This window comes from Hippocampus bargibanti, linkage group LG11 (assembly GCF_051943395.1).
Source record: "Hippocampus bargibanti isolate YZ-2025 linkage group LG11, ASM5194339v1, whole genome shotgun sequence".
Classification (NCBI taxonomy): Eukaryota; Metazoa; Chordata; class Actinopteri; order Syngnathiformes; family Syngnathidae; genus Hippocampus; species Hippocampus bargibanti.
Genome location: NC_142744.1, coordinates 22,312,023 through 22,338,708, shown reverse-complemented (window position 1 = coordinate 22,338,708; position 26,686 = coordinate 22,312,023). Strand labels below are relative to the sequence as shown.

Here is a 26,686-nt window from a genome sequence, read left to right as displayed (position 1 = left end):
CAAGCTAAATGTTGAAAGCAAACACGCAGCTGTAGCATCCATTGACGAAAAGAGATTATCTCACATCCCCTGTTCCACATAAATCTGCTTCAATTCCAAGCCGCAACAGTTCCACATACACATCGGCGCTCTGCGCTGACACTCCTTTCTTCTTATCGCGGGTTCCTCAAGCCATGATGAATGAACGTATTTACTTTTTTGATTTTTTTTTACTTATTGTTTTTCTAAGAAACCGTAATTTTCATTATTAAACTGTAACCCGTAATGGGATAATGAAACACATAGTTTTTTATGGCAAAACCGGACTAGTTGGCAGGTATGGGAGTACCGTGAAGCCAGTTTGCTGCTGCTCACGGAAACATGGCTATCGGCAATCACTCTAGACCAGTGGTCTCAAACTTGCGGCCCACGGGCCAAATGCGGCCCCCGAAAGAATATTTTGCGGCCCGCCTTGATTTGAAAGATTAATGTTAGTGCGGCCCGCATGATTGATATGAATGAAACTTGTGTGTGGAGCTGAACAAGGAGGCAAGAGAAGCCATGTTTAGGACAGTTAATGTTCAATATTTTCTTTATGTTAAGAAAGTTAAAGGTTAAAGAACTGTGAATACAGACATTTGAAACTTTATTAAAATAATTAGTTTTCCTGTTTTTTCCCCTGTCGTCTGTATCTGCCATATCATTATAATTATTTTATTTATTTATTACTGGCTAATTTATTTGTAGTCATTTTTCCATTCATTCATTTTTTTGTCTGTTAAAAATAAAGATTTTGAGAACATGTTTTATCTGTGATTTTCTTGTGGAAATCCTGATGCGGCCCAGCCTCACCCAGACTCTGCCTCCAGCAGCCCCCGGGTAAATTGAGTTTGAGACCCCTGCTCTAGACACACGCCAAGTAGGAGCTTCCAATTCGTACGTGCGGACAGGAATGTACGGATCGGTTAGAGGAAAGTAGGGGGAATTGCTGTGTTTGTGAAATGGTGCAATGCTGGGCACATCACGATCAAAGAGAAACTCTACTCGGGACAATGTGCTGCTAGCCATTAGCCTCCGTCTGCATTATCTTCCACGGGAATTCTCACACGTCATAACTGTCATGGCACACATTCCCAACGGCAAATGGCGGCATAGTTTCTGATGCCTTGATGACTGTCGTGAACAGGCTGAAAACCAAGTCCCACAATGCCCTGCTCACCATCTCTGGGGACTTCAAACCATGTCTCCCTGCAGTTAGATGATTGGAAAATCAGCAGGAATTAAGGTGATGAACAAAAAGATTATTTTAATCTTGGACAGCAGAGACAATGCGAACTCGGAGTAGGAGGGGCATTGAGTGAGAAGCTTCTGCTCTCCCCTCACCCGAGATGTTTATTTACACAGAGGGCGAGAATGACATCATTTCAAAGGGGCCTATCAGCTGTGAGATAGAAGGGTGAAATGATATCAGACTGAAATAACAATGGTTGAGTAACGGTACACACTACAGATATGCAAGGTTATGAAGTAAACTACATACATATAGACTAAACTAACATAAAAATAAGTAGAAATGAAGAAATATAGAATGTTTAAGGATGTGTATTTAAAATCGTTCTATCAGTGTTTTTTGAGAAGGTGGGAAGAGAATCGATGTTACGAATGTTGGGAGGAAGTTAGTTCCAGAGTTTGGGGGCAGAGCAGCTGAAAGCTCTGTCCCCCATCGGGCTGAGACGGGCAGAGCGGGGGGGGGGATATGTATTGGCTAGCTAGCTAGCTTTCTATCTATTTGAGTTATTCCGAGTTGAGTGAATGCTGGCGCACGTGGCTGCCGCTGCTCATCCACAGAAAAATGTATCCTGTGACTGTAAAGTAAACTTTGACAGTTTTGAAATGCGCTTCATTAAATGTATTATTATTAATAATAATAATAATATCAATCCGGGAGGTGACAAGACTATGAACAAGAATAACAGTGGTTTCAGGGATGACAGACGGGCGAAGACGATTGAATTGCGTATGTGAAAGTACGCAGATCGCGTTAAGTTATTTACAGTATATGGGAGTGGAAAGATAGCGTGCTTCAAGGATGACATCAAGGCTTTTGATATAAACCCTACCCATCTCCCTTCTTGGAAGAGCAGACCACAATATGGTGTATATCAAGCCTGTGTGCAAACCCTTGGTGCACAGGTAGCCAGCTGTGACCCGCACGGTCAGAAGATGGTCCACAAAGGCTGAAGAGTCCCGGCGGGACTGTTTTGAGTCAACCAAGTGTTGACTCAACCAGTCGACCAGCTTTCAGCAACAAACAACTGCCCTATCAACCAACGCCACACCCACAACCGCCACTTTGCCTTCCGGTTACTGCCGGTTTGCACAACCCCACATTGAGGAACCAACTGAGGAGAATGAAAGTGAGGAAGGCATCATGTCTGGACAACACCAGTTCCCGATTTATGAGGACCTGCTCCAACCAGCTGTGTGTCGTTGTCCAGCACATGTTCAACCTGAGACTGAAGCTGGGCAGAGTTCCACTTCTGTGGAAAACGTCATGCCTCTGGAAAACGTCATACCTGGTCCAAGTGCCCAAGATCGCCCGCCCGAATGAGCTCAAGAGCTACAGACCGGCGGCGCTGAATTCTCACCTGATGAAGACGCTGGAGAGACTTGTCCTCTGCGACCTGTAACCGCTGGAGAGCTCTTCACAGGACGCGATATAGTGCCTACCAGTCCAGCATTAGTGTGGAAGACGCCATGATCTGCCTCCTCCACTCTGCGCTGTTGCACCTGGAGAATACTAGGATCACATTCTTCGATTTCTCCAGTGCGTCCAACATCATCCAGCCCACCCTACTGGGGGACAAGATGATATTGTTGAGAAGAACACCCAGGTACTTGTAGGAGGCCTCACACGTCATAACTGGTCCCACACTTTCTTCCCACCCTGACAGCACTGGGTCGCTCATTCAGCCAGACTGTTACACCTGCGCTGCAAGGAGTGATACCGCTGCGCGTTCTTACTGACTGTTGTCAGGCTTCTTAATAATTATGTGGGGAAAAAAACCCTAGACTCACACACTGTAAATAACAACAACCTTCCCAATTATGTTTTTATACTGTATTTTTATACTTTGCACTACGTACCGTTCTTTTTATTAATTTTTTTGTGCAGTTTTAGTCTCCTGACATTTTCTTTTGTGCATAGAATACTTTGTTTTATCTTTTGAACCCCTCAACCCGCTCAATTTTGCTGCTGTCGATTGCAAATTTCCTCATTGTGGGACTATTAAAGGCTTCTGATTCTGAGTTCCGACTATTTAGTACAAAACAAGATGAGTATTGGATTGGATTGGATATGCCTTTATTAGTCTCACAGTGGAGAAATTTACATTCCACAGCAGCAAAGTGATGAAAGGAATGAAAGTACAAAACAAAATACAGTATGTATGTATGTGAGTATGCGTAATCTAGTGGTTTTCTTTGAAATGTGCCAACATGCACTGAGTAGTAAGTGATTCACCCTAAGCATGGATATATCCAGAATCGGACTGAGCAAGAATCACTTCTTTTAAGTTTCACAGATTTGAGTCTTTCCGACTCGAAGTGTCTCCTGAATGTTTTGTATTGTGTAGCCCACTTCGTTTAATCGGATATATCTCACTTTCTCTTCTGCAATAATTAATGTTCTTCGTTTGGATACTACGAGCTACATAACATAAATGTAAATTAATTATATGAAAACATTTGCAATTCCAGTAAAACTCATTAAATCAAGAGTCACTTGCATGTCAAAGTTTTGGATCCAATCATGAAAAATAGCGAATAGTGAATGTATTGTGGAATTCTTCCGGCCAAGAGTTCTAACTACGGTTAATCTGTGCATCGGTGAGCTTGTTGTGCAGGTGAATGTGGTAAGGTAGACCAATTCTAGCCGAGCTCTGTGGGTGTAGATTTACTACGCTAAACTCTTAATGCCTGTTTGGATTAAGAGTCGATTTCCGGGCGCCGGGCGTTCTGCGGGATAGTAGGTTGTTAGACCCGGGCAACGCACGAGGGCTGAAGAAAGATTAATTTATTATGTGTTCTTTTTTTGTGTTTAATTGCAGCTGCAATCGATCGTAGATTACCGTGACATTAATGCATTCACCAACACTAGCGCATGGTCAGCTTTGCTAGTGATGCAGTGCCACAGGGTTTCCAGGGGACAGTCCGTGGGGACAGAGTGAGGCTGAGGGGGGGACCCAGAGAGAGCGGGCAGCCCAGCCCACTCCTCCTCTTTCTTCTCTGCCCTAAAGGGGTGGGAGTAAATTCACAGCCGCATTCTGAGATTGGCAAGATTGATTCATTCGCGAAGAGGTATACAAACGGAAATAAAATGAATATAAAGGGTTGCATTAACATGGAAATTGTATAAAATGACAGTCAAAGAGTGAATTCATAAAATTATATGATTAGTTTTGTTAGATTGAGCTAAACTTTGTATATGGCTTGATAAGGCCATTTGCATGAGGCCAGAGTTATTTACGATGCCCCTTATCAAGGGTTTTGGTCAGCACAGGGCTTCAAAGAGGGGTTTAACACCCAGAGGCCCCCACCACATTCCACTGTGTTGACCTCTCATAAATGACAGTTCAATTGGAAGAATTACATAAAGTAGTCAGTAAATTAGGCTAAATGACAGGAGCATTTATCTCGAATTGGATGAAATTGGCAAGGTAAATGTAACTAGATTCGCTGGTGATCAATTACTTAAAAGAGATTCACCAGTTGGTATTGGACTTTTCACAAAGAGAAGTTTATGGATTTATTAAAATAATGATTGTGACATGATCATTATACTTGTTTTGACCTGACAATTGTCATCCCCCTAAAGTCAAAGAACAAATGATTTGATTCATATATGTACAATAACAAATTGAATTTGATCGGATTCACCTTTATTAGTTTCTAAGCGGACAAATTAATTTGATGAGGACAAGATTGATTTGCAGTATATGATGACTAAACTTTTTTCATTATGCTTTTATGCAGCTGATGTGGACCGCAACAATTTCACAAACAGAGCTGGGATATGGTGGTTGAGAAATTGTTCAAATTGCAGCACGAATTGATGAACTGTGAGATGCACAAGCCATTTGCATCCACCCATCCTGTGATTTTCTAGGCAGACGCTGCGGAATCACAGTTGTAGTACCCGAACTGCATTTTGATTCTTGATGTCTTTGGAAACAAAATGTAATCTCTGTTTCAATTGTCATAGGAGATCCGACAAAGGAGATGCCGCAACGGCTGGTGGGATGCACCCGCACAACTAGAGTTTGGCACACCCAACTGATGATTTGGGATCAATGACAAAGCCCAGATTGATTATAGTTTTGATTTCCAAAGGTGTAGACATTCAGAATGCTGTTAAAATATTTCTCATCCAACCATCGAGCGAGCAACGAATTGTGAAAATTAGGCTTGATCGAATGAAAAATATCCAGGAGATGCAATGGCGGGAATCCAACGTTTCTTAAGACAGCTGCAAATGCTAATTTATCTTCTGGCTGCCTTTGCGTACAGTGATGACATTTGTCAGTTCAAAAGTAGTTTATAGTTACGACTAAAAAGGCAGGGTAACCTGTTGAGATGAAGTTGATTATGAATTATTATTTTTATGAATTGGATGCAGTGCACATTAAAGTAATTGACTGCAGTGCACATTAAAGGGATGTCATGCCGTTCGGTAAGAGTGAAATTGGCAAATGAGTTGAGTGGGCACCGATGTCAGTCAGCGATTCAGGCGGAATCAGATATTATATTGTATATGGCTTTCCAAAACCACGGCAACCGGTTTCTTTCAGAATTGGGAGGAGATTCTTCAGGAGAGATCCTGAGGAGTCCATGCCAGGGTGAGCGGAGATGAAGCTGGGTTGAGCGGACTGATGTCCTATGCAGAAGCGAAACTGACTGTCAACTGGTGCCCTCCAACTGAATGACAAAAGGTGAGTATGGTGACCATTTACGCAGATTGCCATAATGTTGCTGACCATGTCAACTTGTGCTAAAGAATTGTGGAAGGCTGTCCTCCACCCAAACAATGTGGTGACAGGCCAAAATTTGGCCTCCAAAATTTTGGAACAATGATTGACAAATCGTTTTATAAAAATTGATAATCTGTGCGATATCAATGATGGATCGTGTTCCAAGCAAACACGTTCCCAGTTGGCAAATAGAGACTTTTCATGTGTCACGGTTTGCAAGGTGGTGATGGCGGGTGCGGATCCCAAAAATCAGGCAGGAGGGAGCAGGAGGTTGTTTGACAAATTGTATTAAATTAAAGTCAGCAGGAACAAAATGTAAAACATCAAAATCATCTGAATGGAAAAAATACAAAGTAGCAAAAGAAGACCAAAAGTAAAAGTTCGCCAAGGTTAAACGAACGCATGCACAGCATACACAATGCATGCAACAAACATGCAGCAAACAATGAACCAACGACGGATGATTGTGCCGGGTGCCCTTTTAGGTGTCAGTGATTATAACGACCATATAAGTACCCCCCCTTCAAGGGGCTGCTTCCAGAAGTCCCAACAGTCTCCCAAAAGGTCCACTCGCCAGGGAACGATCGGTGGAGAGGGCAACCGCTGCCTCTCCAGCATACGACGGGCGGCGGCCTGTAGGGAACGGGACTCGGCCTGGGGTGGACTCGGCCGCAGAATGGCACCCCGTACGGCCGTATGGGACCAGGTCTCGGACTGACGTTGACGCGGACGTTGCACGGCTCGTCATGGATGAGACTCAATTCGTCATGCACGACGACAGCGTGGCTGGACGTGGGGGTGCACAGCCAGTCACCCAGTGTCACCCTGGACGGCCACCTGGAAGGAGGTCTCGGCCAGGCGTTTACGTGGACGTTACGGCTCGTCGAGTGACGCAATTCAAACTCGACGAGGCTTGCGCTAACGTGGATGTAGCATTGCCAGGCACAGGGTGGAAACGAGACGGTCCGATGTACCTGCGGGATCCGATGGTTGGTCGGTTCATTCTGTCATGATCTGGTTGGCGACCAACGGGGGTGCGCTGTCGGCCCCGCCTGCACCTGCACAGGTGCTGGTCGTCCCGATCAGATTGGCGACCAACGGGTAGCGACGTCAGCCCTGCCGGCAGCCTCGCAGGTGCTGGTCGTTATAATCACTGTCACCTAAAAGGACACCAGGCACGACCATCCGTGGTCGGTTCATTGTTTGCTGCTTGTTTGCTGCATGCATTGTGTATGTGTTTGTTTAACCTTGCCGGACTTTTACTTTTGGTCTTCTTTTGCTACTTTGTATTTTTTCCATTCAGATGATTTTGATGTTTTACATTTTCTTCCTGCTGACTTTAATTTAATACAATTTGTCAAACAACCCCCTGCTCCCTCCTGCCTGCTTTTTGGGATCCGCACGCACCATCACCACCTTGCAAACCGTGACAGAATTAACCGACCATGGATGGTCGTGCCGGGTGTCCTTTTAAGTGACAGTGATTATAACGACCAGCACCTGCGAGGCTGCCGGCAGGGCTGACGTCGCTACCCGTTGGTCGCCAATCTGATCGGGACGACCAGCACCTGTGCAGGTGCAGGCGGGACCGACAGCGCCCCCCGTTGGTCGCCAACCAGATCATGACATCATGTCTCAACAGGGGTGAGTGACGATAGCTCAGATCATCATTGCCAAAATGTTCTCTTTTGGTAATGTGTGACGTTGGCTGCAACGTCATTCCCCAAGAAAGTGGTGCCCTCCAGAAATGCAGACTCACTAACCACTACCATATACTAACCAACTAACATCTAACAATGACTTACTGCCATTCCTGTGAGAGAATGCATTGCAGACCCTAAACGATGAGACAGACTTTGATAGGGAAACAAACGGCAAGAAAATGTGATGTGTAGAATGAAACCATCCTTTCGACATGTGACCTGGCACAAGTCTTCCTTTGTTCTCCACAGGACGGAGCTGCGGTCTGAAGAGAATGACGTGGACCACACCAACGTGGGATGGACCGATTGCGGAGCTGCTAGCCGTCTTAGCAGCCACAAGCTTCACCTGGATTCGTGAGGACATCGTTCATCAAGAAGATTCCCAATGCACGTCACTGGAGCCGCGTCGACAGATCACCACCTTTTCCCAGTCACCAGCTCATCTGTATCACACCCTGGGGCCTGCTTGCGACAAATGCTACAATTTCGTTCCTTCTCGTCGTCCTGGTGATCACCATCCACGATGCCATGAAGATTTGACTGTTGTAGCAATGACATGATTTTATTTGAAATTGTTTCCGTTGTGATTGTTTTATTTTGTGATTTGCTTTTCTTTTTTCTTCTTTCTGTTCACCTCCACCGATGTTAGATATGTCCGTCAGGGGGGAGATGTTGGGGTAATTCGCTATACAGACATCTCTAAACATCCCTTTAGAATCTTTGTTTATATCTTGGACTTCCTGGTACGTCATATCCTGCCTTCCTTTACATGATGTTGCATTTACATTACGTCACATCCTATCGCGTCACACACTGCGCCGTATAAATGCGCTCCCATTCTAGTTCGTCTCTCTCCTCTCTGCCTTCCTCCTTCGCTGTCTCCGCTCTCTTCAAGATGAAACGAACTTTCTGTTCTACACCTGGCTTCCTGATGATTTAACCATCCTTTGCCATCAACGCCCGTAGAAGCAATGAACCAGGGACGAACGATCAAAATAAACCCATCATTATTGATTGAAAGACACTATCCGGCGACAGCGTGAGTAAAGCTATTTTATGCGAGAAAGCACGGCTAATTCACGCCGATATCGCCATGCGGCAACCGGGAAGTTCGGCGCAGATTGAGGATTTTAAAGCCAGCAACGGATCGTTCGAGAACATCTGAGGGCGAGGAGGAGATGGCTGCAGCATCAAGTGAGCTCATAAAGGCAATGTTGGCACAGTGGAATGATGTGCAGGCTTTTACCGAACAGTTGCATCCAGAAAAGACTGTGGCGATGATAATCATCAACATGATGAACGATAATGTGATGCCTCAGCTTCGTAAGACCTACACGTCAGAAAGCAACAGGTGTCAATTAAGAGGTTTTTAATCAGCAAAAAATGATGTCTCCTTATGGAAGGTGACTCTCCTTTACAATTACAATACAATAGCACATTTATTATCCATAGAATAAGGTATGTTCTGTGTAGTTTTAAGGCTTATGTAGTGAAAAGTATATTTTATGGAAACTCGGGAACAGATTATTCCCATTTTAATGGTTTCCTATGGGATTTTTTTTTGTGAAACACACCGGTCTGGGAACCAATTAAGTTCGTATGTTGAGGTTTCACTGTATTTTGTTGTTACATCATTAATGTAATGTAGTAGTCAAAATTTTAATGCATATATTTGTTTTAAACGTGGTATGGATATTTCTGTTTGACAGAGGTCCTCACGTGGGAAATAACATTTCTTCCTCGATCTCTCCCTCTCGCTTCTTGTCCCTGTTACTCCTTGTACTCTCCAACTTCAACTAACTCCATCACCCAGTGTTCAAATGCATGTTATTTAACTCCAAATGAAATTAATGCAATCATTCACATTGAACCTCAGTTGTGTACCAACCTTTGGCAGGCCGATTAAAAAGACCAATAGGCCGGATCCGGCCCGTGGGCCGTAGTTTGCCAAACTTTGTCCTGACCACTCAAATGCTGGGCAGGCTACACATGATAAAAAATAATCTAATATAGTGTTTTTTGTATCTTTTTGGAGTCATGGCACATCTCTTTCATTGAAAAAAAAAATCCTGTGGCAAACCACTATGTGAAATTGGGGGGGGGGGGGAGATTATTCAGTGTTATATTGCAATAACATTGAATAATAATCAAATCAACATGAATCCAATATTTCTTACATTCACTGTATTGGCAAGTAAAATATAGTGAATTGGGACTTTAAATTGCTCTTTAGTCTTTTGTGTCATGATTTGCAAGGTGGTGGTGGTGGACCCCAAAAAAAGCAGGCAGGTGGGAGGAGTGGGGTGTGTTTGAGAAATTGCATTAAATGAAGTCGGCAGGAACAATATCATTAACAACAAAGTCATCAGAACAGAAAGGTGCAAAGTATAAAACAAAACCAGGAGTAAAACATGACAGGGTGAAACAAACAATGACCCGACCCTCAAAGGTTGCGCCGGGAGCCCTTTTAACTGCCCCTGATTAAAACAACCAACACCTATGCAAATGCAGGCGGGGACGACAGTGCCACCCGTTGGTCACAAACCAGAACGTGACAGGATTGGATTTTTCTGTGTGACAGCGAATTGTTCCCCCCCGACCCTCCGACGGGTAGTTTGCGCTCTGCCACAATAACATATTTTATAATACAATATTATGCTATACCCTTTTCCCATCTTGAGTCTGTATTATTCATTATGCTTTTATGCAGCTGATGTGGACCGCAACAATTTCACAAACAGAGCTGGGATATGGTGGTTGAGAAATTGTTCAAATTGCAGCACGAATTGATGAACTGTGAGATGCACAAGCCATTTGCATCCACCCATCCTGTGATTTTCTAGGCAGACGCTGCGGAATCACAGTTGTAGTACCCGAACTGCATTTTGATTCTTGATGTCTTTGGAAACAAAATGTAATCTCTGTTTCAATTGTCATAGGAGATCCGACAAAGGAGATGCCGCAACGGCTGGTGGGATGCACCCGCACAACTAGAGTTTGGCACACCCAACTGATGATTTGGGATCAATGACAAAGCCCAGATTGATTATAGTTTTGATTTCCAAAGGTGTAGACATTCAGAATGCTGTTAAAATATTTCTCATCCAACCATCGAGCGAGCAACGAATTGTGAAAATTAGGCTTGATCGAATGAAAAATATCCAGGAGATGCAATGGCGGGAATCCAACGTTTCTTAAGACAGCTGCAAATGCTAATTTATCTTCTGGCTGCCTTTGCGTACAGTGATGACATTTGTCAGTTCAAAAGTAGTTTATAGTTACGACTAAAAAGGCAGGGTAACCTGTTGAGATGAAGTTGATTATGAATTATTATTTTTATGAATTGGATGCAGTGCACATTAAAGTAATTGACTGCAGTGCACATTAAAGGGATGTCATGCCGTTCGGTAAGAGTGAAATTGGCAAATGAGTTGAGTGGGCACCGATGTCAGTCAGCGATTCAGGCGGAATCAGATATTATATTGTATATGGCTTTCCAAAACCACGGCAACCGGTTTCTTTCAGAATTGGGAGGAGATTCTTCAGGAGAGATCCTGAGGAGTCCATGCCAGGGTGAGCGGAGATGAAGCTGGGTTGAGCGGACTGATGTCCTATGCAGAAGCGAAACTGACTGTCAACTGGTGCCCTCCAACTGAATGACAAAAGGTGAGTATGGTGACCATTTACGCAGATTGCCATAATGTTGCTGACCATGTCAACTTGTGCTAAAGAATTGTGGAAGGCTGTCCTCCACCCAAACAATGTGGTGACAGGCCAAAATTTGGCCTCCAAAATTTTGGAACAATGATTGACAAATCGTTTTATAAAAATTGATAATCTGTGCGATATCAATGATGGATCGTGTTCCAAGCAAACACGTTCCCAGTTGGCAAATAGAGACTTTTCATGTGTCACGGTTTGCAAGGTGGTGATGGCGGGTGCGGATCCCAAAAATCAGGCAGGAGGGAGCAGGAGGTTGTTTGACAAATTGTATTAAATTAAAGTCAGCAGGAACAAAATGTAAAACATCAAAATCATCTGAATGGAAAAAATACAAAGTAGCAAAAGAAGACCAAAAGTAAAAGTTCGCCAAGGTTAAACGAACGCATGCACAGCATACACAATGCATGCAACAAACATGCAGCAAACAATGAACCAACGACGGATGATTGTGCCGGGTGCCCTTTTAGGTGTCAGTGATTATAACGACCATATAAGTACCCCCCCTTCAAGGGGCTGCTTCCAGAAGTCCCAACAGTCTCCCAAAAGGTCCACTCGCCAGGGAACGATCGGTGGAGAGGGCAACCGCTGCCTCTCCAGCATACGACGGGCGGCGGCCTGTAGGGAACGGGACTCGGCCTGGGGTGGACTCGGCCGCAGAATGGCACCCCGTACGGCCGTATGGGACCAGGTCTCGGACTGACGTTGACGCGGACGTTGCACGGCTCGTCATGGATGAGACTCAATTCGTCATGCACGACGACAGCGTGGCTGGACGTGGGGGTGCACAGCCAGTCACCCAGTGTCACCCTGGACGGCCACCTGGAAGGAGGTCTCGGCCAGGCGTTTACGTGGACGTTACGGCTCGTCGAGTGACGCAATTCAAACTCGACGAGGCTTGCGCTAACGTGGATGTAGCATTGCCAGGCACAGGGTGGAAACGAGACGGTCCGATGTACCTGCGGGATCCGATGGTTGGTCGGTTCATTCTGTCATGATCTGGTTGGCGACCAACGGGGGTGCGCTGTCGGCCCCGCCTGCACCTGCACAGGTGCTGGTCGTCCCGATCAGATTGGCGACCAACGGGTAGCGACGTCAGCCCTGCCGGCAGCCTCGCAGGTGCTGGTCGTTATAATCACTGTCACCTAAAAGGACACCAGGCACGACCATCCGTGGTCGGTTCATTGTTTGCTGCTTGTTTGCTGCATGCATTGTGTATGTGTTTGTTTAACCTTGCCGGACTTTTACTTTTGGTCTTCTTTTGCTACTTTGTATTTTTTCCATTCAGATGATTTTGATGTTTTACATTTTCTTCCTGCTGACTTTAATTTAATACAATTTGTCAAACAACCCCCTGCTCCCTCCTGCCTGCTTTTTGGGATCCGCACGCACCATCACCACCTTGCAAACCGTGACAGAATTAACCGACCATGGATGGTCGTGCCGGGTGTCCTTTTAAGTGACAGTGATTATAACGACCAGCACCTGCGAGGCTGCCGGCAGGGCTGACGTCGCTACCCGTTGGTCGCCAATCTGATCGGGACGACCAGCACCTGTGCAGGTGCAGGCGGGACCGACAGCGCCCCCCGTTGGTCGCCAACCAGATCATGACATCATGTCTCAACAGGGGTGAGTGACGATAGCTCAGATCATCATTGCCAAAATGTTCTCTTTTGGTAATGTGTGACGTTGGCTGCAACGTCATTCCCCAAGAAAGTGGTGCCCTCCAGAAATGCAGACTCACTAACCACTACCATATACTAACCAACTAACATCTAACAATGACTTACTGCCATTCCTGTGAGAGAATGCATTGCAGACCCTAAACGATGAGACAGACTTTGATAGGGAAACAAACGGCAAGAAAATGTGATGTGTAGAATGAAACCATCCTTTCGACATGTGACCTGGCACAAGTCTTCCTTTGTTCTCCACAGGACGGAGCTGCGGTCTGAAGAGAATGACGTGGACCACACCAACGTGGGATGGACCGATTGCGGAGCTGCTAGCCGTCTTAGCAGCCACAAGCTTCACCTGGATTCGTGAGGACATCGTTCATCAAGAAGATTCCCAATGCACGTCACTGGAGCCGCGTCGACAGATCACCACCTTTTCCCAGTCACCAGCTCATCTGTATCACACCCTGGGGCCTGCTTGCGACAAATGCTACAATTTCGTTCCTTCTCGTCGTCCTGGTGATCACCATCCACGATGCCATGAAGATTTGACTGTTGTAGCAATGACATGATTTTATTTGAAATTGTTTCCGTTGTGATTGTTTTATTTTGTGATTTGCTTTTCTTTTTTCTTCTTTCTGTTCACCTCCACCGATGTTAGATATGTCCGTCAGGGGGGAGATGTTGGGGTAATTCGCTATACAGACATCTCTAAACATCCCTTTAGAATCTTTGTTTATATCTTGGACTTCCTGGTACGTCATATCCTGCCTTCCTTTACATGATGTTGCATTTACATTACGTCACATCCTATCGCGTCACACACTGCGCCGTATAAATGCGCTCCCATTCTAGTTCGTCTCTCTCCTCTCTGCCTTCCTCCTTCGCTGTCTCCGCTCTCTTCAAGATGAAACGAACTTTCTGTTCTACACCTGGCTTCCTGATGATTTAACCATCCTTTGCCATCAACGCCCGTAGAAGCAATGAACCAGGGACGAACGATCAAAATAAACCCATCATTATTGATTGAAAGACACTATCCGGCGACAGCGTGAGTAAAGCTATTTTATGCGAGAAAGCACGGCTAATTCACGCCGATATCGCCATGCGGCAACCGGGAAGTTCGGCGCAGATTGAGGATTTTAAAGCCAGCAACGGATCGTTCGAGAACATCTGAGGGCGAGGAGGAGATGGCTGCAGCATCAAGTGAGCTCATAAAGGCAATGTTGGCACAGTGGAATGATGTGCAGGCTTTTACCGAACAGTTGCATCCAGAAAAGACTGTGGCGATGATAATCATCAACATGATGAACGATAATGTGATGCCTCAGCTTCGTAAGACCTACACGTCAGAAAGCAACAGGTGTCAATTAAGAGGTTTTTAATCAGCAAAAAATGATGTCTCCTTATGGAAGGTGACTCTCCTTTACAATTACAATACAATAGCACATTTATTATCCATAGAATAAGGTATGTTCTGTGTAGTTTTAAGGCTTATGTAGTGAAAAGTATATTTTATGGAAACTCGGGAACAGATTATTCCCATTTTAATGGTTTCCTATGGGATTTTTTTTTGTGAAACACACCGGTCTGGGAACCAATTAAGTTCGTATGTTGAGGTTTCACTGTATTTTGTTGTTACATCATTAATGTAATGTAGTAGTCAAAATTTTAATGCATATATTTGTTTTAAACGTGGTATGGACATTTCTGTTTGACAGAGGTCCTCACGTGGGAAATAACATTTCTTCCTCGATCTCTCCCTCTCGCTTCTTGTCCCTGTTACTCCTTGTACTCTCCAACTTCAACTAACTCCACCACCCAGTGTTCAAATGCATGTTATTTAACTCCAAATGAAATTAATGCAATCATTCACATTGAACCTCAGTTGTGTACCAACCTTTGGCAGGCCGATTAAAAAGACCAACAGGCCGGATCCGGCCCGTGGGCCGTAGTTTGCCAAACTTTGTCCTGACCACTCAAATGCTGGGCAGGCTACACATGATAAAAAATAATCTAATATAGTGTTTTTTTGTATCTTTTTCGAGTCATGGCACATCTCTTTCATTGAAAAAAATAATCCTGTGGCAAACCACTATGTGAAATTGGGGGGGGGGGGGGGGGGTTAGATTATTCAGTGTTATATTGCAATAACATTGAATAATAATCAAATCAACATGAATCCAATATTTCTTACATTCACTGTATTGGCAAGTAAAATATAGTGAATTGGGACTTTAAATTGCTCTTTAGTCTTTTGTGTCATGATTTGCAAGGTGGTGGTGGTGGACCCCAAAAAAAGCAGGCAGGTGGGAGGAGTGGGGTGTGTTTGAGAAATTGCATTAAATGAAGTCGGCAGGAACAATATCATTAACAACAAAGTCATCAGAACAGAAAGGTGCAAAGTATAAAACAAAACCAGGAGTAAAACATGACAGGGTGAAACAAACAATGACCCGACCCTCAAAGGTTGCGCCGGGAGCCCTTTTAACTGCCCCTGATTAAAACAACCAACACCTATGCAAATGCAGGCGGGGACGACAGTGCCACCCGTTGGTCACAAACCAGAACGTGACAGGATTGGATTTTTCTGTGTGACAGCGAATTGTTCCCCCCCGACCCTCCGACGGGTAGTTTGCGCTCTGCCACAATAACATATTTTATAATACAATATTATGCTATACCCTTTTCCCATCTTGAGTCTGTATTATTCCAACATTCAAATTTTCTGTTGAATGTGTCGCTTGATAGTCCATCTTCTATTTAGCCTGTATTTTTCCATCTGAAAATTTGCTTACAACTTTAGTTTCGCTCCCCGTTTTGCAGAGCATACCTTTCTCACCCAGTTTCACTGCTCGTTCTTCTATTTGCACATACTCCGACAGCCATTCTGACTTAAAAGAATCGAAATTGGTTTTATTTTTGTTTGGGTATTTGAGTGTCACATTCACTGCCTGGTTGATTCGCCATAATAAAAGATTAGCTGCCATCGAACCCATACCTCCACACTGTGAAATCAACGAGCTAACCACAAGATTTCTGGGCCACCACACTTTACAATCATTTAGTACATTTTTATTAAGTTATTTCATGGTACACTTTTGTCTGATTATATATTACATGGGGAGTGTGAACTCACCTTTAAAGGACAACCCACACCATTTTTTTGGGTGCCTAACTGACATCAGAAAAACGTTTTATAGCATCGTAAATACCCAAAAAATGCAGGCTGTTATTTTTAGTCAACGGCAAAACATCAATAAAAGTGACTTAAAATTGTCCCAAACTGCCACTAATGAGCTTGAAACTGGAGAGATTCAAAAAGTCCTGCCCCCGCCCGTGTTTGTGACGTGACATTGGGAACCTGGGCGAATCCGGCGATCCTGGCCCACCGACAAACTGCCTTGCTCCAGAATCAAAACAATGGCTTCAGAAAGTTCAGATTTGGAGAAGATGCTTTCTTGTTCCTCATCCAGTTATGAATAGTTGTGAAGAGGAAAGCATAAGTTGTTTGCAATCGATTAAAGAAGTCCTTCCGTATCAATTCGAGCTGTATGCAAGCGACGAAACCGGTGAAGGACACAACATACGAAGCATATATGAAGCTCCGTGAATTAGCAATATATCATCAACTTCGGTGATAAGTGGCATATAAGGACATGAATAAAAAATAAGCTACATGATGTCAACATCAATGTAGATAGTTTAATGGTTGAGCATGCAAAAAGTTGTTTTAACTTTCAAGATGAAAAGTTACAAACTTATGTATGAATGGCCTTCTATGAAATTGAGTTCATAATTAGAAAATTGTAGTGAATCACAATTCACATAAAATCTGGAATTTAATCACGGGGTCAAGAAAAGCATTCATGTTTGATTCATAGCCCCAAGGCTCTGTCCTGGGACCCCCCCCCCTCTTTATTACCTACCTTCTTACCATTGGCGATATTCTCCGTGAATTTGGTATACAATTTCATTGCTTTGTGGATGACACCCAGCTCTATCACTCCAGCAAACCAGACGCCTCTCTTCCACCTTTCACTCTGCCTCTCTGAAATTAAATCCTGGTTTACCCACAACTTCCTCAAACTTAACAGTGAAAAAAACTGAAATTCAACTTCAACTCGTCCAGAATTCTTCATCACCAGAACCTCATCCTTTCACCACATCACCCCCATCCTCCAAGAGGTCTACTGGCTCCCGGTCAAATATGGAATCAACTTTAAAATTATTTTTTATACATTTAAACCTATCCATAACCTTGCTCCACTTACCTATCTGACCTTCAAATTTCTATTCCTTCTCGTTACCTCAGATCCTCTTCCTCCCTCCACCTCTGTATCCCCCCGCCCATCTCAGCACAATGGGGGACAGGGCTTTCAGCTGCTCTGGCCCCAATTCTGGAACTCACTTCCTCCCAAGATTCGTAACATAAAATCTCTTCCCACCTTCAAATCACGATCTCAAAACCCACCTATTTAAAATCGCATTCTCTGTGTAGCTCTTTCTCTTGTTTCTATTTATAGCTGTATTTTATTTATTGTCTTATTTTGTTTGTCTTATGTTATTTGTGATTGTATTTTATTTATTATAGTACCTACGCTTGTCTGTGACTGTAAAGTGTCCTTGAGAGCTTTGAAAGGCGCTTATAATGAAATGTACCATTTTGTGTGTTCAATTGGTCTAGAAAGCTTTGAGAAAGTATTGTGTTGCAAATGTTTTTCCCGTGACGAATTCACTGACGTGTACAAGGTTCTAAAATGCCAAGTGTGTCCACTATAGGCAGAGTTTTTGTCGTTGTCACTCGATTTCCAGGAACGACAGAATATTGAGTGTTAGGACTAAACATTCAATGCAGTGGAAGAAACCTTAGACTCTTCTTTCATCACCAAAAAAATATTTCCTAAATTATATGGGTCTGGAGTTATGAGTTTGAAATGAGGGTGGTTGTCTAAAATACAGTGCAATACATAGATATTTGTTTATAGAGCTAATAACAGCTGAAGCTGAAACAAAGCGTTAACATGGGAAAAAAGGGTAATGCAGCCCCCTGTGGAAGGGAAAAACATTGCTAGAAGTCTGGCCAATTCCGGAATGGCGCTCAATGTCATATTTTCAATTCTTGAATAATTTTGTGAATGGCAGTGAATGAGTTAATTTGATCAATTTCACTTCCAGTAGTTTGATGGAACATATCCCACGTGATTTTGGGTGATTAAATGTATTGATAAGTACCTTGTTAGCATTTGGAACAGGTCCTTTGAAGCTGTATAGTTCCTGAAGGATGGCATATTCCTCCTTGAAGAAGAGACCATAATCGGTTCACTATGATGCCCGGTAAATAAGAATCACATTCAATGTAATAACTTGCACTTCATGGAATCGTACAATTATGATGCACAAGAACAACACGTTACAACAGTAATTTACAAGTTAATGCTAGTTCTATTAGGATGTTGACATGGGAAAAAAAGCTTTATAAATTGTTGACATGCCTGCGTTAACACACACAAAAAAAGGGTGAAACACGACTGCGTTAACTGTCATTCACTAATTTATTCTGTAATTGAAAATATGACGTAGAGTGCCATTATTGAAATTGGTTTGCGTTTTGTTTTTTTCATGCTTAGGTGCCGATAAAGCATTGGCCATTGCCTCTGGCACTCTTTTTCTCTTCCACAAGGGAAGACATTTCCCTTCTTTCCATGTTAGTGCTTTGTTTCAGCTTCAGCTGTTGTTCAAGCACGATATAAACCAGTATGCATGTATTGCATTGTATTTTGGACAGCCGCCCTCATTTCAATGTCATATAACTCCAGACCCACATAATTACGGAATTAACTATTTTTCTCATGAAACAAGAGTATAAGGTTACTCACGGTGTGCTCAATATTTATGTAGTCCCAAAAGTCAATATTCTGTGGGTCCTGGAATTCAAGTGACAATGACAAAAACCCTGGCACTGGAGTGGACACATTTTTGCACATGTCTGGCAGTGAATGAGTTAAATAAAACATTGCTTTTCAATTGTGATTCAATTCATTTAAAACAAAAATCTCATGAAACAGGCCTGAACAAAAATGATCGTACCCTGAGAAAAGATTGAAAATAATTAGACAATAGGGACATGTACAATGTGCATCCTCTATTTAGCAACAGAAGTGTGTTCAAACTGGTCAGCAGTCAGTCAGCCCTTTTAAAAGGTGACAGTCACTATTGAGTGACAATGTGTCAACACATTAAACATGAATAGAGGAAGTGAATAAGAGTTTTCTCTGGAGGTTTAAAATAAAATTATAGGCAAGCACATTTAAGTTAAAGACGACGAGTTGTAAAAATTCATTGATTGTGGCAACCAGATCAAAAGGCTGTTCAACGAAACATTAACAGAAGTGTCCAATTTTTTTTGTCTAGGCCTCTCTCATGAGTTTGCTTTTGAAAATTATTATTTTGAACAACAAACGAAAAACAATGTCTGATTTTCAATTGTGATAAATTCATCCACTGTTTACTGTTACTACGATGAATCTTTCTGGAACAACAATTTTCCCATGTGCCTTTTGTTTGAAGTTTGTTTGAAGTATTTTTCAAAAACGTTTCTGGTGTGCTTTGCCCACCCTTCTATTGTAACATTACAAAAGCAAGTTCAGTCGCTCATTTGTGACCTTTCTATTCAGAAAACAAGTCTTGGATGAAGTTCCCAGCAAAACAGTCTTTTCAGCAATGACTGAGCGGCATCATGCCAAAGACAAAATGATAGCAGAGCTCAGTGGTGGCAGAGATTAGACTTCATAAACGGTATTAATTCGGCCATTCCCAATAATTTTAGAGCATTTTTACATTTTCAAGACTGACAGAACACTGTGGACAATAATTATATATATCAAAATACCAAATGAAAGAATAGACTCTCCTTTAATCAGGAAATAAAGGATTGAATCTGCTTTGTCTGTCATTTTATAATCAGCAGCAGGAAAAAAGATTGCACAAAAAGCAACAAATTATCCCAATGTACTCTCAAACTGTGCTGATCTCATATATAAAAGGTGTCATCTACTGGTGGTTGTGCATCAGTTAATTCCAAGTATGACATTTACACCCAAGTAAAATAAGACCCACCACCCCCAACTGTGTTGAAAAAAAAAAGAACAACAGACAAGTATTCTTGTTCATAGCTGTTAACTCATTCACTGCCATTCCCAAATGTATTCAGGAATTGAAAAGCATGACATGGAGCGCCAGTCCCAAATTTGTTCGGGTTTGTTTTTTTCTTGCGGAGTGGGTGAGGGGTTTAATCTTTGGCCAGACATCTGGCAATTTTGTTCCTTCCCACGACGGGGCAACATTTACCTTTTTACAGCCATCCCCACTTTCAAAGCAAATAACTCTACAACCAAGTAAGCTTGAAATAAATGCTTTTTTCAAATGAAAGAAGAGAGTCTCAGGTTTCTTCCGCTGCATTGAATGTTTTTGTGGTCCTAAAACTCAATATTCTATATGTCCTGCAATTTTAGTGAAAACAACAAAAACCCTGTCGCTGGAGACATATTTGCACATCATCTAGCAGTAAATGAACAGTTAGTTTCTGAACAGGTGTTCACAACGAAGGCAATGAGATTAAAGATGAGATTTTAAAATAAATAATTGTGCCACATAATCCACTGTTAACACCTCTGTAAAACAGCAAAAAAACGAGCCCAATTTAATGTAGCCTATCACTCGTATTTTCTTTAAAATACTGTATGTTTTCGTGGTTTGCAGTTTTGCAGTTAGTGTATTGAGAAGTTTTATTTAAGCATGTCCTTTACCTGTCAGCTATTTTAGAAATTATGCTATTGTTGAATGTGTGCCAGAAGGAGTGAACGAATTTCTTGTTGATGGAAACTACCATAAATCGATTCTTTCTCTACACAACGTATCGTCCAAGAGACAGACCATCTTGAGCGTGAATTTTGGAAATAGTCTTGTTGTCAAATGATCGGAGTCGATTATAGTTATTGTCAATACATCTATGAGGAGAAGCCTTTGAAGTACAGCATTTACTGTTTTGGACAAGAGATATGTGTCGCAAATGTTTGTCCGCATACAAACTCACCTATACAGTAAAGTCTCGTTATATCGATATCGGTTATATCGACAGTACTGCTTATTACAATACTATTTCTATGAACTCAAGGAGAAAATTACATGCTCGCAGGATCGGATATATCGATAGTCCGGTTATACCGATATTTTGTCCGACTCCCGAGAATATCGATATAACGAGACTTTACTGTAATTGAAAAGGAGGTCAGTTCTGAAGCTTGTGGAATTTCCGAGTGTCAAAACATTTTTTTTTCTAGAGTGGAAAACAAAACCGTGGGCTAAAATAATTGATCGAATTATTTTTTAGATGCCTCTCATTCAAGCAAGAAAGAGAAGCAATATGTAATGTGGCATTGTTTCTATACCTACATTGTTTTGTTGAAATATATATTAAATCATAAACAAAAATGATATGTCATCCTGAAATGGCACAATATTTGTTTATCTTAAATCCCAACTTTAAAATGTCATTTGAAAGAACCCCAAAAAATGATTTGATGTGTAGGAAAAACAATCACACCATGAAAAATCTGCTTCCAACAACACAACCACAAATACAAAATGGAAATTAGAAGCCATATGTACCTCAGTATACATCTCCTTGAATGGATTCTTACAAGAGAAGAAATCTAAATCAATATCCAGAATGTATGGCTCTGTGTGGCTCAGAAAAGTTGATATCCTTTTAACCACATAACTTGTGGATCCTTCTTCATCTTCACCATTGTAATCCCTTTTTGGACTGCAACTTGGTTGTTCTTGTCCGGCATCTTTATGAACGGACTTGACTTTGGCAAGTTGCGGCACATCAACTCTTAAAAGGGGTTGAGAGCAAGTGGCCTCTGCAACTTGCGAACATTCTCTCCTGGTTTTCTTTGCAACCCATGTCTCAGAGTCCTCCTCCATTTTCCTTTCTGTAATATTTGAGGGAAACAAGGGGGAGAAATTTATTTTGGCTATGCATGTATATTATATGCATGTTCAATCTGTACACGACCAATCAAATTTGTACAGGCAATCTCCTGAAATAGCATGAAAAAAATGTGTCAAAAACTTTGGACAGGTTGTGTATGTGTACAGGTATACAGTGCTGTGCATGAAAAAGTATTTGCCCAGGTCCTGATAACAATTTTTGCTCATTACTTGTTTGCACAAGCAACTTTCGACTGGCTGACTGAGTGTTGCACGTCAGTGGGGAGTTCCCGAAGGAGACAACACACAGGGAATTCTATATAGCAAATGTAATGATTATTAGCGGAAAACAGTCAAGTTGGTCTGGTTGAACAATAGCAGTGTATAAGTATACAGTAGAACATAATTTGAAAATCATTGCAGGGATGCCTCTGGGAAATTCCTGGGAATCAGTCTCCCAGGACATGAAGTGGGAGGTCAACAGCAACTCCATCCTGAGAAAGGCCCAACAGAGGATGTACTTCCTGAGGCTGCTGAAGAAGCATGGCCTGTCACAGGAGGTGCTACAACATTTCTACATGGCTGTCATCGAATGCATCCTGTGTTCTTCCATCAGAGTTTGGTTCGGGGCCGCCACAAAAATGGACAAAATCCGACTTCAACGGACAGTTAGAACGGCGGAAAAAAAATCATTGGCCCCGGCGTACCCACTCTCGAGGACATGTACACTACAAGAATCCAAACAAGGGCGCTGAAAATCCTACTGGACCCTCCGCAACCTCCGCACCACCTTTTCCAGCTACTCCCCTCAGGCAGGCGCTACCAATCCATGCGCACCAAATCCAGCAGACATTTAAACAGTTTCTTCCCCCAAGCCATTAATTCTTTAAAAACAAAAACTCACCCAAATAGAACTGTATAGTGCCTCTTTTCAATTTTTTTGATGATGATACTAGTGCAGCGTTTTCTACCGGAAACAAATTCCTTGTGTGTTCTACATACTTGGCAATAAAGATGATTCTGATTCTGAAAGTTGATTCTATATTTGACCGGGAGCCAGTGGAGCTGTTGGAGGACAGGGGTGATGTGGTAAAAGGATGAAGTTCTGGTGGTGATCTGGGCTGAAGAATTCTGGACTCGTTGAAGTTTGGGGAGAAGTTTCTGAGGGACACCAAGGAGAAGTGAATTACAATAGTCAATCCAGGAGGTGACAAGACTGTGTACAAGGATAGTAGTGGTGTGGGGGCTGAGAGACGGTTGATATTGCGTAGGTGGAAGTACGCAGATCGGGTTAAGTTATTTATATGGGAGTGGAAAGATAGTGTGCTGTCAAGGATGACACCCAGGCTCTTGACCTGATGGGAAGGAGAAATGGTAGAAGTGACAATCGTGAAAGAGAAACTGTTAGCTTTGTGAGGAGAATTTCAGTTTTTTTTGCTGTTAAGTTTGAGGAAGTTGTGGGTAAACCAGGATTTAATTTCAGAGAGGAAGAGTGAAAGGGAAGAAGGTGGAAGAGGGGCGTCTGGTTTGCTGGAGTGATAGAGCTGGGTGTCATCCACAAAGCAATGAAATTGTATACCAAATTTACAGAGAATATTGCCACGGGGTAGAAGGTAGGTAATAAAGAGGGGGGGGGGGGGGCGTCCCAGGACAGAGCCTAGGGGCACACCAGAAGATACAGGAGAGGACTGTGAAGTGGAGGAGTTAATTTGGATGAACTGAGAGTTGCCAGAGATATAACAGTGGAACCAGCGTAGGGGCATGTCGGTGATCCCTATGGAGCAAAGTCTGTCAAGGAGGATGGGGTGAGAAATCGTGTCAAAAGCTGCGATGAGGTCAAGAAGGACGAAGATGGAGAGTATCAGCTGCGAAAAGATTGTTTGTGATTTTTTAGAGAGCTGATTCTGTACTGTGTTGGGGCGGAAACCAGATTAGAATGGTTCGTAGAGATCGTTCTGGGAGAGGTGAGAGTGTAGCTGGGAGGAAACAACTTTTTCAAGGATTTTGGAAACAGGGAGAAGGTGAGAAATGGGGCGAAGGTAACTGAAGTCATTGGGATCAGATCCAGGCTTTTTAAGAATTGGTGAGACAGCTGTTTTGAGCGGGTCAGGGTCAATTCCTGTGGATAGCGAGGAGTGAATAATAGCTGAAATGAATGGAAGGAGAGATGGTAAACAGGATTTGACCGGAGGAGGGGATCTCGTTGACAAGAATAATTATTGGATTTAGTTATGAGGTCCGAGATTAAAGAGGGATGAGGGAGTTCAAAATAAAATAAGAGTTGACAGAGGGTAGAAAGGTTGGGGGAACATAGGGGTACAGAGGAGCCAAGATGCTGGTGAATTTTGTTGACTTTTTCAGAAAAGAATAGGAATTGCAGGTGTCTGACGAATAACAGTAGAGGTAAGGATACAGGGGGTTGAATGATTTTGTTATGTAGTGAAAAGAGAGCCAGAGTATTTCCAGTACAGTCAGACCTCAACTGACAAACACCTTATCTTACAAACTTTTAGTCTTACAAACGTCAAATTTATGAAAATTAAACCTTATACAGTAAAGTCTCGTTATATCGATATCGGATATATCGATAGTCCCGGTTATATCGATACTATTTCTATACACGTACGGAGAAAATTACATGCAAACAGGGTCGGATATATCGATAGTCCCGGTTATATTGATATTTTTTCGGACTCCCTTGAATATCGATATAACGAGACTTTAGTGTAATAAGCAGTATTTTCATAATACACACCCACCACGGCTGGCGGAGTGATCTTCGGCGGAGGCACACGACCGAACAGCACCAGAGGTTAAGTTACCAACAGTCCTTATGGAAGGTGACTCTCCTTCCATAAGCCATCAACGACCATCAAAAAGGTAAATAAAACTTTATTTTGCAGCACAGTTCATTTCTTTGATTTCAGTCCTCATGTAATGCGCCTCTTTCATAACAGCAATTCCCTTTGACCTTCGACCTCCAATGCCATTCCATCAAGCCATAAATGATGTAAAGTGACTATGATGCAATGCAGTGTATTTCTTTCATTACAATACAATAGCACATGTATTATACATAGAATAAGGTATGTTGTGTGTAGTTTTAAGGCTTATTTAGTTGAAAAGTATATTTTATGGAAACCCGGGAACAGATTATTCCCATTTTAATTTTCCTATGGGAATTTTTTTTTAGATACACACTTTTCACCTTACACACTATGTCTGGGAACCAATTAAGTTCGTAAATTGATGTCTCACTGTATTTGAGTCAATGAATCGAGAGTAGTACTGTGATTTTGCATGAGAGATACAGTTCTTATAGTGAGAAAGTTGAGCAGTGTACATATCTTTGTGAAGAGTGTGTCCGGTTTTTCGATAAAGTATTTCCAGCTGGCGTGTTTTCGATTTCATGGAGCGGAGATGAGCGTTGAACCAGGGTGGAGAACGAGTAAATAAAACAGAGCGGGATTTGACAAGAGCGAGTGTGTTGAGTATGATGTTAGGTCCAAGTTGTAGCGGGAAACCAGTTCGTCAGGAGAGGAGCTTGAGTCCAGACATAATGATGCAAACATTGAAGCAAGGGAGTCCGGGTTGATGTCTTTGATGTTACGAAAGTTGATAATACGGGGTGATTTGTTGATGGAGGTGATGGAAACATTAAATGTAACAAGGTAATGATCTGTTATTGGGAGTTCATCAACTGTGCAGTTGGAGGGAGCTAATCCAGAGAAGCAAACCGGGTCCAGCATGTGTCATTTTCCGTGCATAGGGAGGTTTACAAATTGGTTGAAGCCAAAGCTATCGAGGAAAGAGGTGAAGTCAAATGTTACCGGAATGGTTGTATTGTCCATGTGTATGTGGAAGTGTCCCAGAATAATTATACTCGGTGAGAGAGATGAGAGGTGGGTGAGAATCGTACAAAAACAGGATCTTTGCTCGGTCATTCTTTACTAACTTGGGAGGTGTTTCCCATTTTGACCTTGGGGTTTCCAGTCCATACTCCGCACAGATGTTTCGGTAGACTATGCCAGCCACCCGGTCATGGCGCTCCATGTAGGCTTTCCCTGCCAGCATCTTACACCCTGCAGTTATGTGTTGGATTGTCTCAGGTGACTCTTTGCCCAACCTACACCTTGGGTCTTGCCTGGTGGGGTATATCCGTGCCTCTATGGCTCTGGTGTTCAGGGCCTGCTCTTGAGCAGCCAGGATGAGTGCCTCGGGGCTGTCCTTTAGGCCAGCCCTCTATAGCCACTTATAGGACTTCTTGAGACCAGCCTTTTCAGTTATGGATCGGTGTTAAATCCCATGTAGGGGCTTTTCATCCCATGATTTTCCCTCTACCAGCACCTCATCCTCTGTTCCCCATTGTCTGACACATTCTCTGAGTACATCATCTGTTGGAGCCTTCTCTTGATGTATTCATTGAGCTTGGATGTTTCAGCCTGGACAGTGGCTCTCACACTCACGAGTCCCCGGCCCCCTTCCTTACGGCTTGTGGACAGTCTCAGGGTGCTGGACTTGGAATGGAACCCTCCATGCGTGGTGAGGAGTTTACGGGTCTTAACATCCGTGGTCTGAATCT

At 42.8% G+C, this 26,686-nt stretch overlaps 1 protein-coding gene and 1 pseudogene across 1 annotated transcript in view; both read right to left on the bottom strand.

The window, feature by feature from the left end:
* lg11h5orf22 (linkage group 11 C5orf22 homolog) overlaps positions 1-26,686 on the bottom strand; it is a 93,873-nt gene that overhangs the window by 25,423 nt on the left and 41,764 nt on the right. Inside the window, exons 5-6 of the mRNA XM_089007484.1 lie at positions 21,778-22,106; positions 18,343-18,405 (exon numbers count right to left, since the gene is read on the bottom strand). Of these exons, the coding sequence (XP_088863610.1) occupies positions 18,343-18,405; positions 21,778-22,106 (392 nt within the window). The remainder of the gene's footprint in view (positions 1-18,342; positions 18,406-21,777; positions 22,107-26,686) is intronic.
* Positions 23,999-26,686, bottom strand: part of LOC148891945 (uncharacterized) — a 4,713-nt pseudogene continuing 2,025 nt past the window's right edge.